Source organism: Grampus griseus (assembly GCF_964374135.1).
Source record: "Grampus griseus genome assembly, chromosome: 17".
Classification (NCBI taxonomy): Eukaryota; Metazoa; Chordata; class Mammalia; order Artiodactyla; family Delphinidae; genus Grampus; species Grampus griseus.
Window position 1 is genome coordinate 33353541 of NC_139011.1, and position 24619 is coordinate 33378159.

General features: G+C 40.4%; 1 protein-coding gene across 1 annotated transcript in view; it reads left to right on the forward strand.

Annotated features, from left to right (window-relative positions):
- The first annotated feature begins 42 nt into the window (after positions 1 to 42).
- Positions 43 to 24619, forward strand: part of SLC25A32 (solute carrier family 25 member 32) — a 56162-nt gene continuing 31585 nt past the window's right edge. The window contains exon 1 of the mRNA XM_082674553.1: positions 43 to 361. Within this exon, the coding sequence (XP_082530679.1) occupies positions 208 to 361 (154 nt within the window). The 5' untranslated portion in view covers positions 43 to 207. The remainder of the gene's footprint in view (positions 362 to 24619) is intronic.

Consider the following 24619-nt stretch of genomic DNA (forward strand, 5'->3'; position numbering starts at 1 on the left):
GGGTAGGCGTGGCGTGCGGCAGCGCACTTCTGTACCCCTAGCTCCTGGGTCTCTAGGCTTCATCCCGCGCCCAGGCGTGTGACTCCACGCGCGGGTTCCGGAAGTGGGCTCGTGCCCTGCGGTTTCTGCTCCAGCGTGGCGACCGTCGCCACGGTGGCGGCCACTGCATCTCGTCCCACTTCCACGGCATCACCGGGCCCTGAGCCCATGACGGGCCAGGGCCAGTCGGCGTCCGGGTCGTCGGCGTGGAGCACAGTATTCCGCCACGTCCGGTACGAGAATCTGGTGGCGGGCGTTACCGGCGGGGTCCTTTCCAACCTCGCGCTGCACCCGCTGGATCTCGTGAAGATCCGCTTCGCCGGTAAGAAACCGCTCAGACCCTGGGCTTCTCCTTGCTGTCACCCCGAACTGAGTGATAAAAGACGCAGTCGGAGGCATTGGCCTCTCCTGCCTCTTCCACAAGGCAGGTGAGGCGAGCGTTGAAGAAGATGCTGTTTGTCCGGGCTCGCCTGGGGCCAGATTTGAGGGAGGGGAGTTTGGTAAAGTGGTCTGGCAAACGTCGTCCCCTTTCCCTAATACTGAGGAATGAGGAATATGGATATAAAAGTCTGAGAAAAGTTCTCATTGGTATAGAACGTGGGACTCAAAGCCTGATTTATAAAATAAGAAAGGGTTTATCACATTTTAGGGCTTAACCCTCACAGGTGTAAATAATTCACCCTTGGAGGTACAGGTTTCTCCCGCTTTTCGAAAGTTCGCTTTACAGCATCAAGCCGCCATAACTTTGAACTGTGTCTGTGAGCATCTGTGCTTTATCTGGATTTATGTTGTGCATCCATTAGCAAGGTGTGTGTTACGGTAATTGCTTCTTCGCTTTATGCAGTTTTGGCTTATTAAAGCTTTCATGCTTTACTTTCGCATAGCCAGGGAAACCTGTACTTTGAAAGCTAAGGATAGTCACGTGTTTGGCCGCAGGGCTGAGAGGGAAAATGCAAGTGCTTGGAGTAGGGAGTAATCCTTAGCAGAGGGTTAGGAATGAGGTTGGGATAGAATTCTCTTGAAAGTTTGGTTTTGGTGTTTACAGTGTCCTGTGAAGGAATGTCCTGTGAAGGAATAACTAGCTAGAATTCAAATAGTATTCTTTATTTGGCTTTATTGAATTAATTTCATTGAGTTAAGTGAATTAAGTATATTGCAATTAACAAAGTACTTTAACAGATAAACTCAACGTTAAATTCTGGAAAAGATAGCTTCAAAGAAGGTCTTTGATAACTTTATTTGGAAAGTATTTTCTGTCATTTCTGTTCTCATTACTATTACTAAAAGTGGGGTCCGGCTGCTCGCCATTCAAAAGCCAATAAAGAGGCAAAGTTGGTGGAAAGGAAAGTTTGCTTTATTTCAGAGGCAGGCATCTGGGGGCGGGAGGGCCGCTCGTGTCCAAAGACTGATTCCCACACCCCCTTCCTGGACAGTCAGTCGGTAAGACCTTTTATAGGCGGAGGGAGGGGGCTACATGTAGAAACAACACAGGCAGCTCTGACAGTCATCTTGAAATTGGTCATGCAGCATAATCTTTATTGTTTTAAGTACAGCTAGTCTTCAGTTCCAGGGTCGGTTTGTTCCCATTTCCTTGAGGCCAGTTCTTGGAATTGTGGCAGCTTATGTCATGGCTAATCTAGTCATCATGTAGTTAACTTCTTCCACCTGGCGAGCATTTCAGTATCTACAAAACAGCTCAAAGTATATGGCTCAGAATATTATCTACAGCCCTTGAAGAGGAACTAAAGGTCCTTGACTTTGCTGAATGAGTAAATTATTATTATTTGGTCCTGTTTGACCGTTTTCCTTTGCTTCCGTATTTTCTCAGTTCTCTAATTAAACTTACTCTTTTTTTTGTTTGTTTGTTTGTTTGTTTGTTTTCCGGTATGCGGGCCTCTCACTGTTGTGGCCTCTCCTGTTGTGGAGCACAGGCTCCAGACGCGCAGGCTCAGCGGCCATGGCTCATGGGCCCAGCTGTTCCGTGGCATGTGGGATCTTCCCGGACCGGGGCATGAACCCGTGTCCCCTGCATCGGCAGGCGGACTCTCAACCACTGCACCACCAGGGAAGCCCTAAACTTATTCACTGACCAAAGTTTTTCTACAGGCAAAAGGCAGGCGGAGGATGTGGGGGGAAAGGACCATAGGGTCCTGCTCTATTTCATTACTACAAGTTAATTTCTACCATGAGAATTAGATCAGAAGTCGATTATCTTAAAGAGTTAGGTAATTGTATTCTGTTCACCTGGTGTATATTGGTCTTTTAACATTTGTAGACTGCTGTATGGGATACAGAAGCACCTAAAGTTCTTGCCCTCAGGAAACTTAAATTCTAATGGTAGGTTTGAGACTTAATCAAATAAAAAGTAATTGTAGACAACATAAAATTAAGGACAAAATGGAATAAATCCAAATACGAAAACATGAGTAGAGATAGACTGTTAAGAAAAGTGTAGGGCTTCCCTGGTGGCGCAGTGGTTGAGAGTCTGCCTGCCGATGCAGGGGACGCGCGTTCATGCCTGGTCTGGGAAGATCCCACATGCCGCGGAGCAGCTGGTCCCGTGAGCCATGGCCGTTGAGTCTGTGCGTCCGGAGCCTGTGCTCTGCAACGGGAGAGGCCACAACAGTAAGAGGCCCGCGTACCGCAAAAAAAAAAAAAAAAGAAAAGAAAAGTGTAGATTGGTGATGACCACGGATATATATGTGTATCTGTAAATGTTCCATTAGATCCTTTTTTTAAATTATAAATTTATTTATTTATTTATTTTTGGGTGTGTTGGGTCTTCGTTTCTGTGCGAGGGCTTTCTCTACTTGCGGCGAGCGGGGGCCACTCTTAATTGCGGTGCGCGGGCCTCTCACTGTCGCGGCCTCTCTTGTTGTGGAGCACAGGTTCAGTAGTTGTGGCTCACGGGCCTAGTTGCTCCGCGGCATGTGGGATCTTCCCAGACCAGGGCTCGAATCCGTGTCCCCTGCATTGGCAGGCAGATTCTCAACCACTGTGCCACCAGGGAAGCCCTCCGTTAGATCTTGAGGTTCCCCAGAGAAGGACTAAAATTTTTGACAGCTGGAGAGGAGGCAAGAAGCCATTGAAAATCAGTGGAAATTATGGAGTGTTCTCCCTAGAAGAAAACCCACAGAGGCATATAATTTCCATAGTTTACCATGCACACACAAATAATAATTATGACAACAGGGAACATTCATTGAGCATTTACTTGCAGCAAGAGCAATGAACTAAGAACCTTACTTGCATTATATCATTTACTACTCTGAACAACCCTGTGAATTTATTATCCCTGTTATACAGGTGAGAATAATCGAAGCTGACTAACTTGCCCAAGTCACAAGTTTGTAAAGATAGATCTGAATTTGAATCCAGGCAGGCTAACTCAAGTACCCTCTGGCACTTAACGACTTACCCCAGTACCTCTAGGAATTCCTGGTATACTGTGGCTTGAACATGAAGGCAGGAATTCTGGACTTGGGTGCAGGTGCAGGCCTATATGACTTGGTATTTCTCTTCTGCAGCATTTTATGTAAGAGCAGAAGAGGTGATGGTTGAGGTGATCATTGAGGAATAGTGTGGTTGGCCTGATGAGTTTAAGACAGTGCTGTGAAGCAAACTGTGCCTGAGAAAAGGGAATTCTTGGTACCTGAGAATATTGGTAGTCTTGGTGAAATGGTGAGAGTATTAGGAGGCCAGTAGGGCTGACGTGATTGAGATAGGATTGGGGGACAAAATTAAAGATCTAGGAGTTGAAGCAGAACTTTGTAATAACAAGCCCATAGTGTGGCTGTGAAATGGTGATAAGAAAGAAGAAAACTTAGGAAGATGAATAACTGAAATCAAAATAGTTGCCTGGCCACCAGCATTAGTACTAGAGTTTTTATGCTTTCATAAAATTAAGCCCTTATAATAAAATTATAATACCTAGTGATGGGGGTGTTAGTCTTGACCATTAAACCAAACCTGCAATATTTCAATGAGTTCAGGTACAGATTGGAACTCAGAGGTGTCCAGAGTAGTCAAAGGATTAGAAATCATTTCATACGAGAAATGACTGGAGGAACTAGTTTAACTTAGGGGGTGGGAGGGACTTAAGGTATAAGAACTGCCATGTGGGAAAGGGAGCTGCCTTATTGAAGGTGATCTGAAGGTCAGACAGAGGTTGGGTGGAAATTACAGGGAAGCAGATTTTGGCCTGGCAAAGTGCTGGTGCTCAGAAGTGAAACTGGCAATGATGGGCAGTGGTTCAGCAGTTGGATGACAGAGGTTAGAAAATATTATTGTGTTGGGTGGAAAGGTCACTTGAGGTGATTATTGAGGCCACTTATAACTTCAAGACTTAAAGTGTTCAAGATGACACTTTAAGTCATCAAGATTGATGAGAGGGAGCCCCAACAAAGAATGTGAGTGAGGTATAAAAGTAGTAATTTTCTAAAATAACCTGAAATCCTAATCTGTAGGTTAATCAAGGAACCAAAATGTAGAGCCCATAACAAGAATAGCATACAGTCAAGTTTTGTATGTATGTGGTATTGCAAGACCCAGTAGCATAAATAAAGTAATACTTACCGAATGTTTGCTATGTGCCAGGCATGCTTTTAGGAGCTTTATATGTATTAACTCACTTAATTCTCTGTAACTTTTAAAATTAGGTTCTGTTATTTTTCCCATTTTGTGGATGAGAAAACTCAGGTACAGAGTAATCTAGTAACTTACTCAGGGTCACACAGTAAGTGTTGGAATTGGGGTTCAAACCCAGGAAGTCTGATTTCATAGTATATGCTGTTAGACTGAAACCATCAGTGGGTAGTTTGGTATAACTAAGCATATGCTGTTAGACTGAAACCATAAGTGGGTAGTTTGGTATAACTAAAGGGTAAAATGCTAAAGGTTGAAATGAAAATTATTCCAGAAAGTTAAGCTTCTGGATTGACACATCTTTTATGCCATGTAAAAATGGAAGCCAGGTCTGGATGTTAGGAATGAAATCAGGACTAGAGATGTGGAAACCATAGCGCAGGGATAGAAATGGAAGCTACTTAAAGATTGAGAGACTACCCCTGTTGAGTGGTAAAACTGCCTAAAAAAATCAGCATTTAAAGGATGGGCAGAAGAGAAGGAGGCTGCAAAGGAAATTTCGTGGCCAAAGAAGTAAGAGGAAAATCAGGAGAGAGTGAAACTAGCCCAAAGAAGTGTGTTTTAGGAGGTAAACGATGTCAGGTGCTGCTCAAGGGTTAAATAGAGAGGAATCCCAAAGTGCACTTGGAGGTCTTTAACCTGCAGTAGCAGGTGGAGGCCCAAACCAGCTTGCAGTGGATTGAGAAACAATGGAGGTGAGAAAGTCCATGCTGAGATTGTAGTTATCTCTTCCAGAAGCTTAACTGACATGGAGGCACTGGGATCTGAGAGGAGACACTCAGGAGATACTTTAGTGTTTACATTTTGATGGGAAAAAACTAAAAGTGAGAAAGAGATTGGAGATGGAGACAGGAAGCTAATGAGTGAGAATTCTAAGGGGTTCTAAGCAGAATCTAGAGCGGTCTCTTTTAAACTTTTTGGCCACAGCCCTCAGTAGGAAATAAATTTTATCTTTGCTCTCTGGTGCGAGCACACATGTACACATATTACTGAAACAAGTTTCTTACGGTAATAGTTATCCTTACTACTTGTGATGTCATTTATATTGTCTTCTATTCCAGTCTGTTGTTGGTGCGGGTTTTTTGTTGTTTTGGTTTGGGGTTTTTTTTGTTTTGTTTTAATGATCTCCTCAATCAATTTCTTGACCCATCTGCAGGTTTCAAAATGCTGACATAGAGTACAGGTGGAGGGGATTGGTTTTACCAACTCTTCAGCGTAACAGAGGAAAGGAGGGGTAAAACTAATACCCAACAAATGAAACAGGTTGTAATAGGGTAGTAAAAATTAGTGTCCCCTATCTTGCCTCCCTCCTGCACAGCAAACTTTTCTATCTTCCAATTGTGTCTGTTGACATCTTTTAGTACTATTGTAGGCCATTGTAACAGTTACGCAGGAGGTATTTAGATGCACCTACTAAATCTTCGGTGGCAAGTGTTTTTAAGACAATTATGAGGCCATTTAGGCCAAAAGTATTCACTGTACAGTAAGTCCCATACATACAAACCTTCAAGTCGTGAACTTTCAAAGATGCGAATGTGTGTTCGATGTCCAATCATGTAAGTTCACGTGTCTGGCATACATCGTCACGTGCGTGCATCCTCTACAAGTGGTTGTGCTTTTGTGTACTTTACAGTGCTGTGTAGAGTACAGTAGTATAGTATCTTTATTTCAAGCCCATGATGTCCGGAAGCAGGTGTAAAAGCAGTGGTGATGTAGCTGGTACTGCTAAGAAGCGCCAAGTAATAACGATGGAAACAGAAGTGAATAATTGAGAGAGTGGAGCGAGGCAAAAAGATGGTAGACGTCGCTCGTTCTTATAACATGAATTGTTCAACCATTGGCATGATTCTGAAGAACAAGGGCAAGATCACGGAACTTGTGAAGTCTGCTGTGCCGATGATGTTGACAATAATATCAAAGAAGCGTGGAAAAGTGATGGAGGAGATGGAGAAACTTCTCGGTGTGTAGATGCAGGATCAGCATCAGCGTCGAGTCCCGCTCAGCTTAATGCTGATTCAAGAGAAAATTAAAAGCCTTTATGAAGACTTGAAGAAGAAACAGCAGAGAATCAGAGGGCTCATCTTTTAACGCCAACCATGGCTGGTTTCATCGGTTCAAGGCTAGAGCTAACCTCACAACGTAAAAGTAAGTGGTGAGGCAGCGAGTGCAGATACGGTAGCTCCCTGGGAATTTCATGAAACGCTTTGAGAAATTATTGAAGGCATGTGTTTACCTGAGCAGGTTTTTAATGTGGATGAGACAGGACTGTACTGGAAGAGGATGCCAGACTGACATTACATCAGTAAGGAGGAAAAGTTGATGCCAGGCTATAAGGCACCAAAGGATAGGATGACTCTGTCTGGTGGCAATGCTTCCGGTGATGTGAAGCTGAAGCCTCTCTTAGTTTATCATTCAGAGAACCCAAGACCCTTAAAAACATAGCCAAGGGCTTCTCTTGTATGGAAGAATAACCCCAAAGCCTGGGTTACACAGGCCATTTTCCAGGACTGGTTTTTCCACCACTTTATCCCAGAGGTAGAGAAATACTGCGTGGAGAAGGATCTCCCATTCAACATTCTTTTGCTGCTTGACAGTGCTCCGGGCCACCCTCCATTCATGGACAACTTTCATCCCAAAGTCAAAGTATCTGCCATCTGCCACCAAATAGTACATCACTTATCCAACCTATGGACCAGGGAGTTATAGTGACTTTAAAAAAATATTTTTTACATCACACTTTTCGTTAGGCAGTAAAGGCGAGTGATGAATCGGGAAGAACCTTGCAACAATTTTGGAGGGACTATAACATCTACAAGGCCATAAAAAACATTGACTTTTCTTGGCATGAGGTTACGGCTGTCACCATGAATGGGGTTTGGAAGAACCTTTGCCTGCAGTTTGTTGATGATTTTCATGGGTTTGAGAAGGTGGATGGAGTCCAAAGAGCAACGTAGTGACTCTCAGCGAAAAGCTGGAGCTAGGTCTGCAAGAGGACGACTTCACTGAACTCCTTGCTGTGTAAAACGAGGAGCTTACTAATAAAGACCTGATGGAATTGGAGGCCCAGAGAAAGGATGAAGAGACAAGAGGAAGAAAGGGTAACTGAAGAACCAAAGAGATTCACGATGCAGGAAATGGCAAGGGGATTTTCTTTTCTTTATTTGAGGAGGCACTGTTCGTTTTTGAGGCACAGGACCTGAATGTAGAACAGTACACGAAGGTTGCAGCAGGCATTCATAATGCAGTGCAGTGCTACCGTGTCATCTATGACAAGGGAAAAAGAGCTACTACCCAAACATCACTGGATCATTTTTTCAAGAGGGTAGATAGAATTGAATCCAGCAAGGAACCAGAACCTGTGCCATCAGCGTCAGGCGTGAGTGAGATTGCAGCCTGCCCTCCGTCTCCTATTGCTGAGGATCCTTCAGCTCTACCATCTCCCACCTCCTCTCCCTCCTTCAGTCAGTAACTCTTCTTGCCTGTTCACTTGATGCCAGCCCCTTTAGGCCAGCTATTGTACTGTACTACTGTACTTTTCAAGGTACGGTTAGATTAAAAATGTTTTATTTTTTGTGTTTGTTTTTTATGTATCATTTGTGTGAAAAGTATTATAAACCTATTACAGTACAGTACTGTATAGCCGATTGTGTTAGTTGGGTACCTAGGCTAACTGTGTTGGACTTAGGAACAAATTGGACTTACAAATGCGCTCTCAGAATGGACCTTGTTCGTATGTAGGGGATTTGCTGTATTTTATTTACATGGCAATTTTAATTCTACATTAGAGAGGTCCTAATTCAGATCCTCTTCATCTCAGTAACTTTGCAGTGGCCTCTTGTTTTCTTGCTTCCAGGTTTTCCACCTTCAAATTCATTCCCCCCAGGGTGCCTGGGTCTCCTTTCTAAACACATATTTGGTTATCTTAGGCACACTTGAACCCAAGTTTGAGAAATATGGGACTTTGAGATCATAGGCAGACTCTCTTTTGTGATTTTCAAGAACCTTTGCAATTAAGTCTATCTTAGTCTGCTAGGGCTACCATAACAAAATACCACAGAGTGGCTTAAACAACAGTAAATGATTTTCTCATAGTTCTGGGGGCTGGAAGTTCAAGATCAAGGGACCAGCAGGGTTGATTTCTTTCTGGGTGAGACCTTTCTCCTTGGCTTACAAATGACTTCCTTCTGGCTGTGTCCTCACGTGACCTTTTCTCTGGGCATATGCACTCCTAGTGTGTCTTCCTCTTTATAAGGACCCACCAGTCCTATTGAATTAGGCCCCACCCTTATGACCCCATTTAATCTTAATTATCTCCTTAAAGGCCCTGTCTCCAAATACAGTTACATTGGGGGTTTGGGCTTCAATATATGAACTGGAGGAAGGACACAATTCAGTCCTTAAACAGGCCCTTACCCTTCTTTAGTGGCTGATTTCCTACCAACCTTTCCCTCTAACAGCTGTTTACTTCAGCTGAACCATGCCCCCAGTATTCTCCCCAGCAGTGCCAGGCGCTGTGATACTTCATGTATTTGTACCAGCTGTTCCACTTGTCTAGAGATAAACTTTCTCTCCTTTTCCCAAAGACAAGTTTCTAATCAATCTTCAGGGCTCTACCCAGTATCTGCTCTCCCACCTTCCCTGTCACCCTCCTACATCCCCCCAGTTCCTCCATACACAAGTGTTGATCGTGTTTCCTCTATATTCCTATAGCACTTCATAGGTTTACCATGGTGCTCATAACTTTGTAATGAGATTGCTTGTCCATTTTGCCTTGCAGATTATATCTTCCTCAGGGTCAGGGTTTGTGTCCTACTTGGGTTTATATTCCTTTGCCTGGCAGTGATAGTCAATAAATCATTTTCTTAATTTTTTTAAATAAATAATTATCTGTGAACAAGCAGACATCTTTCAAAATTAAAGATTTGATCCTAACTATATGATAAAGTAGATAAGATTATAGTATTAAGGAAGTATAGGGTACAGAATGTTGTTGCCTATTACTGAGATAGTTCGTACTCTACACTTCTAGGGTTGACTTCTTAAAACAAAGAAATCATTGGTTCATATCTGTGAAAAGGAAAGATGGTGTTTTGTGGTTTGTATTTTTTTTGTTTGCTTTTTTTTAACCTCAAGAGAGAACTTGTGTTGTGAGCTTATTATTGAAAGGAAAATTTACTTAGAAGACATTTATACAGGAGAATGAGAGCCATAAAATCCAAGGGAAGCATCAGAAAGATTATAAAGAACACAGCAAAACATTTCTTGAGAACCAGTAACTCTGCTATTTGCTTTTAAACTTATCTTTTATAAACCTCACGACAACCTGCAAGGTAGGTAATATTTATCCCCACTTAAAGAGGACACTAAAGCTCAGGAAGAAAAGACCAGTAGCTAATTAGAGAAGTTAGATATCAAACCCAGTTCTTCTAACAAAGCCTAGTGTACTTTAATCTCATTTCATGGTGTAACATTGTCAGATTAATGATGAAAGAGATTGACTTTTCCCCCTTTGCCTGGCATTGGTAAACAGTCAGTGGTTCTTTGCCAGGCTGCAGTATGCACAGTAAAGTAGTGGCAAGGGGACGGTGAACTGGGCATGCCTGAGTATGACTAGTGGACTGTAATTTATATAAACTTTCTGGGGGGCAGTTTCTATGTGTATTTGAACAAATTTATACTCTTTGACCCCTTCTAATTCCCATTCTAAGGATATAAGAAAAAAAATTGTTGAACAGAATTTTCTTTAGAGACCTTTTAATAATAGCAAAGAGGAAAAAACAATTCACATGTCAACTAGAGGGCTGTTTGTACAAATGATGGGATATCTGTGAGAGGCAAAACCATCATGTCATTGTTGAAATCGTTTTTTTTTTCTTTCGAGTCTTCTGGAAACCTTATTTTACGATACACCAATTTTATAAAAAACATAATTAAGATTATAAATTTGGCATTCTCTTCCATGCCATTTCCCTGTAGGAAACAGAAGGCACATTCAAAATAGTATAGCTCTGGGCCATGGGGGGGCCTAAAAGGATTGTTTACAAAGATGTAAGCAGATCATAGGAAAACCGTAAGGAATAATGTAGTATTGGGGGCTAGAAACAGTTTGGGCTGCTGTCACCTGAAGGGCCAAAGGACAGGGAGAAAGAGTCGTTGAGAGAGAGCCACCTTGAGAGGAGCTGTGACCTTCAGTAGAGGAATGCAGCGTGCCCAAGGCAACCCCTGCAAGAATAAATATCTGCATCTGCTCTCTTCCATCCCTTTGATCTGCCAGGGCTCCCCAGTAACCCAACTCAGCTAGAAGCTAGAAGGCAAGATCAGGCTTCTGGAGCAGAACGTGGTTGAGAGAGGTGGACCCTGGATCTGGAAAGGAAACAGAAGATACTCAGGCTATATTAATTGAACACATATATATTGAGAGCCTGCAATGTACCAAGCACTATGATAGGAGTAGGCATATTGCAATGAGGAAGTAGTAGTCTCTGCCCTCACAGAGCATCTTGCTACTGAGAAGCCGTGATAATTGAACAAAAAAACTAATAATTGCAGTGAAGAGTGTTTTATTGTGGTAGGGAAAGTATGGTGTGCCATGGGAACAGAGAAACTTGACCCCATCTAGAGGGTAGGAAAGGATCCCCAAAGGAAATGATTGTTAAACTGAGACCTGAAAGAGGAATCAAAGTTAACTGTGTGAAGGAATAGGTAAGAAGAGAATGTTCATGGCAGACAGAGTAGCCTGTGCCAAAGTGTTAAGGTCAGAGACTGTATAAGAGCTGAAAGTTGTTGAACATTCTAGCAATTTTCATCACACATTTTGAAGCGCAAACTTCAATGAGCCAGGCACTATGCAGTAAGTTCCGTAAGGCAGCATCACTGAATGCAGGGAGAGAATAAAGAGGAGACTGGGGCTTGTTGCAGAAGAGTGATGGAGGGCCTTATGTACTATGTTAAGGAATATGTTCTTTATTGTTTGGGGTGTAGAATAGTTTTAAGTGGATAAATGACTTATTGAAATGCATGTTTCTAGAAAGATTACCTAACCTACAGTGCAATTAATGGGGGCGGGGCAGCAAAACTGGATATAAGAAGGCTAATTTAAATTCTGTTTCTAGTTGAGAAATGGTGTCCTGAAGTAGGGTGATGGCAGTGTGAACTGAGAGATGTGAATGGGTCCAGGAGAGACTTGTGATACAGAATCAACAGGACATCTTAATTGGTAAGAGGTTGTAAAAGGAGGAGTGTTCATGGATGGTCCCCAGGTTTCTGTCTGGAGCATCTGTGTAGATGGTAGTTCTGTTTATTGACCAATATGGATCAGCAGAATAAGAGCAGCTGCAATAGGGATAGGGAATACTAGTTCAATTTTGGATATGTTCAAACTGCAACTTTTGTTAGTTGCATTTATCTATGTAGATCTGAAAATAAGCAAAAGGTCTGGTCTAGGGATAGAGAACTGGCATTTATATCCACAGACAAAAAAAGAAAGGGAGGAAATATACCACCATAAGGGTAGTCATCTTGGAGTGGTGGCATTGTGATTTTATTTTCTTTTTTCCTTCTATATTTTGTAAATGTTCTGCAGCATACACGTTTTGCTTTTCAAAAAGCCATTTTTAATGATTGTATGCTGGTTTAATATTTATTACATGGAAAAGGTTTTAAAATTACTCTATTTCAGTTGCAGATATAAAGCATCTGAAAATGTTCTTGAGTGAAGGATAACAGAAATAAAAATTTCCCTAGGGCTGCTGTTTTATTTTATTACAAAAGGTATATGTCATCTTTGTTTACTTTTTACATTATGAAATTTGTATTGTTGAATTCTCTTTATCATTCTCCCCCTACAACCACTCACAGCCAGTCTCGTTCCCTGCAGATAGCTACTATTAACCATATGCAGTGTTTCAATCTATTAGTTTCATAGCTCTCAATTTTTCTAAATATTCAGAGTAGTCCACAGTGTACATGTATCATAATTTATTTAAACATTTCCCTATTGGTGGATGTTGAAATTACTCTCACTTTTGCTGTTGCAGAAGACGCTTCAGTGAACATCGTTCTATGTGTATCTTTGTAGATTTGGGGCTATATTTCTATAGGATATATTTTTAGAAATGGAACTGCTAAGTCAAAGAATAATTTGCATTTGAATTTTTATTAGTGTTAAACTGCTCTCAGAAAGGCCATGGAAGTGTCTATTTCCAAATACCCACACCAACACTGGGAATTAACAAACCTTAAAATTGGTTTCTGTCTGGAGGGGAAAAAAAAAAAAGCTACCTTGTCTAATTCGTATTTTATTGGTGAGGTTGAAAACTTTTTCAGTGCTTCTTTTTTGTATTGAGTAGTTGATATACAATATTACATGTTACAGTGTACAGTGTAGGGATTCACAATGTTTAGAGGTTATACTCCATTTATACTTATAAAATATTTGTTTTATTCCCCATGTTGTACAATATATTTTTTTAATATTACTATTTCTTTTACAAATTTTTTTATTTTATATTAGAGTATAGTTGATTTACAACGTTGTGTTAGTTTCAGGTGTACAGCAAAGCGATTCATTATACATATACATATATCTATTCTTTTTCCATATACGTTATTACAGAGTATTGAGTAGTTTCCTGTGCTATACAGTAGGTCCTTGTTGATTATTTTATATATAATAGTGTGTATATGTTAATCCCAACCTCCTAATTTATCCCTTGCCCCCCACCTTTCCTCTGTGGTAACCATAAGTTTGTTTTCTAAATCTCTGAGTCTGTTTCTGTTTTGTAAATAAGTTCATTGGTATCATTTTTTTTAGATTCCACATATAAGCGATATCATATGATATTTGTCTGTCTGACTTCACTTAGTATGATAGATCCATCCACATTGCTGCAAATGGTATTATTTCATTCTTTTTTATGGCTGAGTAGTATTCCTTGTGTGTGTGTGTGTGTGTGTGTGTGTGTATACCACATCTTCTTTATCCATTCATCTGTCAGTGGACGTTTAGGTTGCTTCCATGTCTTGGCTGTTGTAAATAGTGCTGCAGTGAACATTGGGGTTCATGTATCTTTTCAAATGAGAGTTTTCTCCGGATATATGCCCAGGAATGGGATTGCCGGATCATACGGTAGCTCTATTTTTATTTTTTTACAGACCCTTGATAATGTTCTCCATAGTGGCTGTACCAATTTACATTCCCACCAACAGTGTAGGAGTTTTCCCTTTTCTCTATACCCTTTCCAGCATTTATTGTTTGTAGACTTTTTGATGATGGCCTTTCTGACCGCTTTGAAGTGATACCTCATTGTAGTTTTGATTTGCATTTCTCTGATAATTAGTGATGCTGAGCATCTTTTCATGTGCCTGTCGGCCATCTGGATGTCATCTCTGAAGAAATGTCTATTTAGATCTTCTGCCCCTTTTTTGATTGGGTTGTTTGTTTTTTAATATTGAGTTGCGTGAGCTGGTATATTTTGGAGATTAATCCCTTGTCGGTTGCATCATTTGCACATATTTTCTCCCATTCTGTGGGTTATCTTTTCATTTTATTTATGTTTTCCATTTCTATACAAAAGCTTTTAAGTGTATTAAGGTCCTCTTTGTTTATTTTCTTTTTATTTTTATTTCTTTGGGAGGTTGATCCAAAAAGATGTTGCTGCGATTTATGTCAAAGAACGTTCTGCCTATGTTTCCCTCTAAGAGTTTTATAGTATCTGTTCTTACATTTAGGTCTTTAATCCATTTTGAGTTTAGTTTTGTGTATGGTGTTAGAGAGTGTTCTAATTTCATTCTTTTACATGTGGCTGTCCAGTTTTCCCAGTGCCACTTATTGAAGAGACTGTCTTTTCTCCATTGTATTTTCTTTCCTCCTTTGTCGTACATAATTGACCATAAGTGTGTTGGTTTATTTGTGGACTTTCTATCCTGTTCCATTGATCTGTAAGTCTGTCTTTGTGCCAATACCATGCTGTTTTGTTTACTGTAGCTTTATAGTATACTCTGAAGTCAGGGAGCCTGAAGCCTCCAGCTGTTTTTCTTTCTCAAGAATTTGTGTTTCCATACAAATTTTAGGATTTTTTTTTTTTTGTTCCAGATCTGCAAAAATGCCATTAGTAATTTGAGGGATTGCATTGAATCTGTAGATTGCCGTGGGTAGTATAGTTATTTTGACAATATTAATTCTTCCAGTCCAAGAACATCGTATATATTTTCATCTGTTTTGTGTCATCTTTGATGTTTCATCAATGTCTTAGTAGTTTTTGGTGTACAGGTCTTTTGCCTCCTTAGGTTTATTCCTAGACATTTTATTCTTGTTGATGTGATGGTAAATGGGATTGTTTCCTCAATTTCTGATCTTTCATTGTTAGCATAAAGAAATGCAACAGAATTCTGTGTGTTAATTTTGTGTCCTGCAACTTTACCAAATTCATCGATGAGCTCTAGTAGTTTTCTGGTGGCATCTTTAGGATTTTCTATGTATAGTATCATGGCATCTGCAAACAGTGATAGTTTTACTTCTTTTCCCATTTGGATTCCTTTTATTTCTTTTTCTTCTCTGATTGCCATGGCTAGGACTTGCAAAACTATGTTGAATAAAAGTGGCAAGAGTGGACATTCTTGTCTTGTGCATGATCTTAGAGGAAATACTTTTAGCTTTTCACACGTTAGCTGTGGGATTGTCATATATGGCCTTTATTATGTTGAGATATGGTCCCTCTATGCCCACTTTCTGGAGAGTTTTTATAATTGGGTGTTGAATTTTATCAAAAGCTTTTTCTGCATTTATTGAGATGATCATATGGTTTTTACTTTTCAGTTGGTTACGGTGGAGTATCACACTGATTAATTTGCAGATATTGAAAAATCCTTGCATCCCTGGGATAAATCCCCCTTGATCATGGTGTAGATCCTTTTAATGTGTTGTTGGACTCAGATTGCTAGTATTTTGTTGAGGATTTTTGCGTCTATGTTCATCAGTGATATTGGCCTGTAATTTTCTTTTTTTGTGGTATCTTTGGTTTTGGTATCAGGGTGATGGTGGCCTCATAGAATGAGTTTGGGAGTGTTCCTACTGCTGCAATTTTTTAAAACAGTTTCAGAAGGATAGGTGTTGACTCTTCTCTGTTTGATAGAATTCACCTGTGAAGCCATCTGGTCTTGGATTTTGTTTGTTGGGAGGTTTTTGTTTGTTTTTAAATTTTAAATATTTATTTATTTATTTTTGGCTGTGTTGGGTCTTCATTGCTCCATGCAGGCTTTCTCTAGTTGTGGCGAGCGGGGGCTACTCTTCATTGTGGTGCTCGGGCTTCTCATTGCGGTGGCTTCTCTTGTTGCAGAGCATGGGCTCTAGGCACGCGGGCTTCAATAGTTGTGGCACAGGGGCTTAGTTGCTCCGCGGCATGTGGGATATTCCCAGACCAGGGATCGAACCTGTGTCCCCTGCATTGGCAGGCAAATTCTTATCCACTGCGCCACCAGGGAAGCCCTGTTGGGAGTTTTTAAATCACAGTTTCAATTTCGGCACTTGTGATTGGTCTGTTCATATTTTCTATTTCTTCCTGGTTCAGTTTTGGGAGATTGTACCTTTCTAGGAATTTGTCCATTTCTTCTGGGTTATCTATTTTATTGGCATATAGTTGCTTGTAATAGTCTCTTATGATCCTTTGTATTTCTGTGGAGTCTGTTGTAACTTCTCCTTTTTCATTTCTAATTTTGATTTGAGCCTTCGCCCCTTTTTTCTTGATAACTCTGGCTAAAGGTTTATCAATTTTGTTTATATTTTCAAAGAACCAGCTTTAAGTTTCATTGATCTTTTGTATTCTTCATCTCTATTTCATTTATTTCTGCTCTGATCTTTATGATTTCTTTCCTTCTGCTAACTTTGGGTTTTGTTTGTTCTTTTCTCTATTTGCTTTAGGTATAAGGTTAGGTTGTTCATTTGGGAGTTTTCTTGTTTCCTGAGGTAAGATTGTATTGCTATAAACTTCTTAGAAGTGCTTTTGCTGCATCCTATAGGTTTTAGATCATCGTGTTTTTGTTTTCATTTGTATCTAGGTATTTTTTGATTTCGTCTTTGATTTCTTCAGTGATCCAGTGGTTGTTTAGTAGCATATTGTTTAGCCTCCACGTGTTTGTGGGTTTTTTACCGTTTTTTTCTTGTAGTTGATTTATAATCTCATAATGTTGTGAAATTCAATAAATTTCAATTTTTTTTAAATTTACTGAGGCTTGCTTTGTGGCCCAGCATGTGGTCAGTCCTGGAAAATGTTCTATGTGCACTTGAGAAGAATGTGTATTCTGCTACTTTCAGATGGAATGCTCTATAAATATCAAGTAACTCCATCTGGCCTAATGTGTCATTTAAACCTGTGTTTCCATATTGATTTTCTGTCTAAATGATGTGTACACTGATGTTAGTGGGGTGTTAAAACCCCCCACTATTATTGTGTTACTGTCAATTTCTCTTTTTATGGTTGTTAACATTTGTGTTATATATTGAGGTGCTCCTATGTTGGATGTGTGTGTATATATAAGTGTGTGTGTGTGTATATATATATGATATATGATATATATCTTCCTGAATTGATTCTTCGATCGTTATGTAGTGTCCTTTGTCTCTTCTAACAGTCTTTATTTTACAGTTTATTTTGTCTCATGTGACTATTGCTACTCCAGCTTTCTTTTGATTTCCATTTGCATGGAGTACCTTTTTCTATACTCTTGTGTTCATTCTGTATGTGTCCCTAGATCTGAATTGGGTCTCTTGTAGACAGCATATATACGGATCTTCTTTTTATATCCATTCAGCCAGTCTTTGTCTTTTGGTTGGAGCATTTAATCCATTTACATTTAAGGTAGTTACCAATATGTATGTTCTTATTGCCATTTTGCTAACTGTTTTGGATTTGTTTTTGTAGGTATTTTTTTCTTCCTTTCCTTTTTTGTTCCCTTCTCGTGTGATTTGAAGACTATCTTTAGTGTTGTGTTTGGATTCCTTTTTCTTTTTTTGGGTATCTGTTGTAGATTTTTGGTTTGTGCTTACCATGAGGTTTTGCTATAGCAGTCTTTATATACACAATATTGTTTGAAGTTGCTGTTATCTTTATTTCAAATGGATTTCCAGTATTTGTTCATTTGTTCTCTCCTCGCAGTTGCTGATTTTGATATCATATTTGTGTGGGGGTGATTTCCTACCTTTACTGTATGTTTTCCTCTACTAGTAAGCTTTCCATTCGTAATTTTCTTGTTTCTAGTTGTGGCCTTTTCTCTTCTGCCTAGTCAAGTTCCTTTAGCATTTTTTTTTTAACATCTTTATTGGAGTGTAGTTGCTTTACAATATTGTGTTAGTTTTTGCTGTATAACAAAGTGAACCAACTATACATATACATATATCCCCATATCTCCTCCCTCTTGCGTCTCCCTCCCACCCTCCCTATCCCACCCCTCTAGGTGGACACAAAGCACCGAGCTGATCTCCCTGTGCTATGCGGCTGCTTCCCACTAGCTATCTGTTTTACACTTGGTAGTGTATATATGTCCATGCCACTCTCTCACTTCATCCCAGTTTACCCTTACCCTTCCCCATGTCCTCAAGTCCATTCTCTATGTCTGCATCTTTATTCCTGTCCTACCCCTAGGTTCATTAGAACCTTTTTTTTTTTTTTTTAGATTCCATATATATGTGTTAGCATATGGTATTTGTTTTTCTCTTTCTGACTGACTTCACTCTGTATGACAGTCTCTAGGTCCATCCACCTCAGTACAAATAACTCCATTTCGTTTCTTTTTATGGCTGAGTAATATTGCATTGTATATATGTGTCACATCTTCTTTATCCATTCATCTGTCCATGGACATTTAGGTTGTTTCCATATCCTGGCTTTTGTAAATAGTGCTGCAGTGAACATTGTGGTACATGTCTCTTTTTGAATTATGGTATTCTCGGGGTATATGCCCAGTAGTGGGATTACTGGGTCGTATGGTAGTTCTTTTTTCAGTTTTTTAAGGAACCTCCATACTGTTCTCTGTTAGTGGCTGTATAAATTTACATTCCCACCAACAGTGTCCTTTAGCATTGTTGCAAAGGTGGTTTGATGGTGCTGAATTCTCTTAGCTTTTGCTTGTCTGTAAAGCTTTTGATTTCTTCTTCAAATCTGAACGAGATTCTTGCTGAGCAGAGTATTCTTGGTTGTAGGTTTTTCCCTTTCAGCACTTTAAATATATTGTGCCGCTCCCTTCTGGCCTGCAGAGTTTTTGCTGAAAAATCCGCCGATAACCTTATGGGGATTCCCTTGTATGTTATTTGTTGCTTTTCCCTTGTTGCTTTTAATATTTCCTCTTTGTCTTTAATTTTTGTCAATTTGATTAATGTGTCTTGGTGTTTTCCTCCTTGGGTTTATCCTGTGTGACGCTCGCTCTCTGTGCTTCTTGTAATTGGGTGACTGTTTCCTTTCCCATATTAGGGAAGTTTTTGTTTTTGTTTTTTGTTTTTTGTTTTATTTATTTATTTATTTTTGGCTGCGCTGGCCCCACCAGCCACGGCAAGCAGGAGCCACTCCCCGCCGCGGTGCCTGGGCCTCTCACTGTGGCGGCCTCTCCTGCCGCGGAGCACGGGCTCTACGGCACGCAGGCCTCAGTAGTCATGGCACGTGGGCTTCAGCAGTTGTAGCTCTCGGGCCCCAGAGCGCAGGCTTAGCAGCAGCGGCGCATGGGCCCAGTTGCTCCGCAGCACATGGGATCCTCCCAGACCAGGGCCCGAAACCGCATCCCCCCCACCGGCAGGCAGACTCCCAACTGCTGCACCACCACCGAAGCCCCTAGGGAAGTTTTCAGCTATTAGCTCTTCAAATGTTTTCTCAGATCCTTTCTCTCTTTGCCTTCTGGGACCCCTATCATGTGAATATTGGTGCATTTAAAGTTGTCCCAGAGGTCTTTTAAACTGTCTTCATACCTTTTCGTTCTTTTTTCTTTATTCTCTTCTCTGGCGATGATTTCCACCATTCTGTCTTCCAGGTCACTTATTCATTTTTCTGCCTCATTTATTCTGCTATTGATTCTTCCTACTTTATTTTTCAATTCAGTTATTGTATTGTTCAACTCTGTTCTTTATCTCTTCTGGTTCTTTGTTAAACATTTCTTGTATCTTCTTGGTTTGTACCTCCATCCTTTTTCCGAGATCTTGGATCATCTTTACTATCATAACTCTGAATTCTTTTTCAGGTAGACTGCCTATCTCCTCTTCACTTAGCTGTTCTTCTGGGGTTTTGTCTTTTTCCTTCGTCTGGAACATATTCCTCTGCCATCTCATTTTGTCTAACTTTCTCTGTTCTGCAGCCTGCAGGATTATAATTCTTCTTGCTTCTGGTGTCTGCCCCCTGGTGGGTGAAGCTGGTCTACGAGGCTTGTGCGGTCTTCCTGGTGGGAGGAACTGGAGCCTGCCCTCTGGTTGGTAGAGCTGAGTCTTGTCCCTCTGGTGGGCATGACCGTTTCTAGGGGTGTGTTTAGAGGTGCCTGTGGGCTCCAGAAGACTTTAGGCAGCCTGTCTGCTGATGGGTGGGGCTGTGTTCCCACCATGCTGGTTGTTTGCTGTGAGACATCCCAGCACAGGAGCCTACAGGTTGTTGGGTGGGGTCAGGTCTTGGTGTCAAGATGGCTGCCTCCAGGAGAGCTCACGTCAGTGAGTACTCCCTGGTACCTCCTCCACCAGTGTCCTTGTCCCCACAGTGAGCCACAACTGCCCCCTGATTCCCCTGGAGACCTCCAAGACCAGCAGGTAGGTCTGGCCCAGGCTTCTGTGAAGTCACTTCTTCCTCCCTGGGTCCCAGTGCGCATGAGACCTTCTCTGTGCTCTTCAAGAGTGGAGTTCCTGCGATGAAACCCTGCTGGTCTTTAAAGCCAAATGCTCTGGGGGGCCTCTCCCAATGCCTGACCCCCAAACTGGGGAACCTGACGTGGGGCTCAGAACTTTCATTCCTGTGGGAGAACCTCTGCGATACAGTTATTTTCCAGTTTGTGGGTCACCCACCCAGCAGGTATGGGATTTGATTGTATCATGAACGCACCCTTCCTACTGTCTCATTGTTTCTTTGTCTTTGGGTGTAGAATATCTTTTTTGATAGGTTCCAGTCTTTTTTGTCCATGGATATTCAGCAGTTAATCGTAAATTTTGTGTTTTTGTGAGAGGAGGTGAACTCAAGTCCTACTCTGCCATCTTCTATTAATATTTCTTTAACTTTCAGCGGGCTGCCTCAGAGCCCATGGTGTACTGCCTGCTGGCTGTGCCCTCAGCCCCTGCACCCATGGCAGAGAGAAGACCTCAAGACTCTTTCAGCTAATTCTTTAAAGCTTCTATAACAAGGTCCCCTGCTTCAAGCTCTCCTTTGATAATACTCAATAGTGTTAGGAGTTCCAGCTTGCTGAGGTTTTCCAGATTCATCCTGAAAGCCTGATAATTGGCAGTCACGCTTTAGTCCTTAAGCATAAATTCTTAAGGCTTTCTTCAGTTAAAATTTGGGAAAACTGACAAATATATTTAGAATGCCATCAGCATGGTAGAAAAGTGTCCAAGCTTTTCCTGGCACTCTGGGCTCCGCTTCCTACCGCCTCCACCACCCACTCCATCCAGAGTCCCCCAAGGCCCTGCCCCTCAAACTACAATATATTCTTACAACTTATACCTGATAGTTTGTACATTTTAATCCTCTACCCTTATATTGCTCCTCCTCCCTTCCCTCTACTCACTGGTAACTGCTAGTTTGTTCTCTATATCTGTGAGTCTACTGCTTTTTTGTTATAGTCACTAGTTGTATTTTTTAGATTCCACATATAAGTGATATCATACAGTATTTGTCTTTGACTTATTTCACTTAGCATGATGCCCTTCAAGTCCATCCATGTCGCTGCAAATAGCAAAATTTCAATTTTTTTTATAGCTGAGTATTCCATTTTGCAGATATATTGTATTACAGCTTCTTTATCCATTCACCTGTTGATTGACACTTAGGTTGCTTCCATGTCTTGGCAATTGCAAATAATGTTGCTATGAACATTGGGGTGCCTGTATCTTTTCAAGTTAGTGAGTGTTTTTGTTCTTATTTTTTTTCCCCTGGATATGTACCCAGGAGTGGAATTCCTGGGTCATATGGTAGCTCTGTTTTTAGTTTTGTTATTTTTTTTGAGAAACCTCCATACTGTTTTCCACAATGGCTGCACCAATTTGCTTTCCCATTGACAGTGTAAAAGGGTTCCTTTCTCTCCACAACTTTCCCAACATTTGTTGTTTGTGTTCCTTTTGATGCTTGCCATTCTGATGGGTATTAGGTAATCGCTCATTGTGACTTTGATTTGCATTTCCCAGACGATTAGCTATGTTGAGCATCTTTTCATGTGCCTGTTGGCCATCTGCATTTCCAATTTGGAAAAATGTCTGTTCAGGTCTTCTGCCCATTTTTTTAATTGGGTATTTGGTTTTTTTGTTGTTGAACTGTATGAGGTCTTTGTATATTTTGGAAATTGAGCCCTTGTTGGCTGCATAATTTGCAAATATTTTCTCCCAGTCCATAGATTATCTTTTCCTTTTGTTTATCATTTCCTTTGATGTGCAAAAACATGTAAGTTTGATTAGGACCCATTTATTTATTTTTGCTTTTATTTCTTTTGCCTTGGAGACTGACCTAAGAAAACAGTGGTATGATTTTATGTCAGAGAATGTTTTGCCTATGTTGTATTCTAGTAGTTTTATGGTGGCATGTTTTATATTTAAGATTTTAAGCCAGTTTCAGCTTACTATTGTATATGGTGTTAGTGAGTGTTTTTTTTTTTAATTTTTTTTTAATTTTTATTTATTTATTTTTTTTAAACATCTTTATTGGAGCATAATTGCTTTACAATGGCATGTTAGTTTCAGCTTCACAACAAAATGAATCAGTTATATCTATACATATGTTCCCATATCTCTTCCCGCTTGCCTCACCCTCCCTCCCACCCTCCCTATCCCACCCCTCCAGGCGGTCACACAGCACCGAGCTGATCTCCCTGTGCTATGCGGCTGCGTCCCACTAGCTATCTACCTTACGTTTGGTAGTGTATACATGTCCATGCCTCTTTATTGCTTTGTCACCGTTTACCCTTCCCCCTCCCCATAGCCTCAAGTCCATTCTCTAGTAAGTCTGTGTCTTTATTCCTGTTTCACCCCTAGGTTTTTCATGACATTTTTTTTTTCTTAAATTCCATATATATGTGTTAGCATACGGTATTTGTTTTTCTCTTTCTGACTGACTTCACTCTGTATGACAGACTCTAGGTCTATCCACCTCATTACAAATAGCTCAATTTCGTCTCTTTTTATGGCTGAGTAATATTCCATTGTATATATGTGCCACATCTTCTTTATCCATTCATCCGATGATGGACACTTAGGTTGTTTCCATCTCTGGGCTATTGTAAATAGAGCTGCAATGAACATTTTGGTACATGACTCTTTTTGAATTATGGTTTTCTCAGGGTATATGCCCAGTAGTGGGATTGCTGGGTCATATGGTAGTTCTATTTGTAGCTTTTTAAGGAACCTCCATACTGTTCTCCACAGTGGCTGTATCAATTTACATTCCCACCAACAGTGTAACCTTTTCTCCACACCCTCTCCAGCATTTATTGTTTCTAGATTTTTTGATGATGGCCATTCTGACTGGTGTGAGATGATATCTCATTGTAGTTTTGATTTGCATTTCTCTGATGATTAGTGATGTTGAGCATTCTTTCATGTGTTTGTTGGCACTCTGTATATCTTCTTTGGAGAAATGTCTATTTAGGTCTTCTGCCCATTTTTGGATTGGGTTGTTTGTTCTTTTGTTATTAAGCTGCATGAGCTGCTTATAAATTTTGGAGATTAATCCTTTGTCAGTTGCTTCATTTGCAAATATTTTCTCCCATTCTGAGGGTTGTCTTTTGGTCTTCTTTATGGTTTCCTTTGCTGTGCAAAAGCTTTTAAGTTTCATTAGGTCCCATTTGTTTACTTTTGTTTTTATTTCCATTTCTCTAGGAGGTGGGTCAAAAAGGATCTTGCTGTGATTTATGTCATAGAGTGTTCTGCCTATGTTTTCCTCTAAGAGTTTGATAGTTTCTGGCCTTACATTTAGGTCTTTAATCCATTTTGAGCTTATTTTTGTGTATGGTGTTAGGGAATGATCTAATCTCATACTTTTACATGTAGCTGTCCAGTTTTCCCAGCACCACTTATTGAATAGGCTGTCCTTTCTCCACTGTACATTTCTGCCTCCTTTGTCAAAGATAAGGTGACCATATGTGCGTGGGTTTATCTCTGGGCTTTCTATCCTGTTCCATTGATCTATATTTCTGTTTTTGTGCCAGTACCATACTGTCTTGATTACTGTAGCTTTGTAGTATAGTCTGAAGTCAGGAAGCCTGATTCCTCCAGCTCCATTTTTCGTTCTCAAGATTGCTTTGGCTATTCGGGGTCTTTTGTGTTTCCATACAAATTGTGAGATTTTTTGTTCTAGTTCTGTGAAAAATGCCAGTGGTAGTTTCATAGGGATTGCATTGAATCTCTAGATTGCTTTGGATGGTAGAGTCATTTTCACAATGTTGATTCTTCCAATCCAAGAACATGGTATATCTCTCCATCTATTTGTATCATTTTTAATTTCTTTCATCAGTGTCTTATAATTTTCTGCATAAAGGTATTTTGTCTCCTCAGGTAGGTTTCTCCCTAGGTATTTTATTCTTTTTGTTGCAATGGTAAATGGGAGTGTTTTCTTGATTTCACTTTCAGATTTTTCATCCTTAGTGTATAGGAATGCCAGAGATTTCTGTGCATTAATTTTGTATCCTGCTACTTTACCAAATTCATTGATTAGCTCTAGTAGTTTTCTGGTAGCATCTTTAGGGTTCTGTATGTATAGTATCATGTCATCTGCAA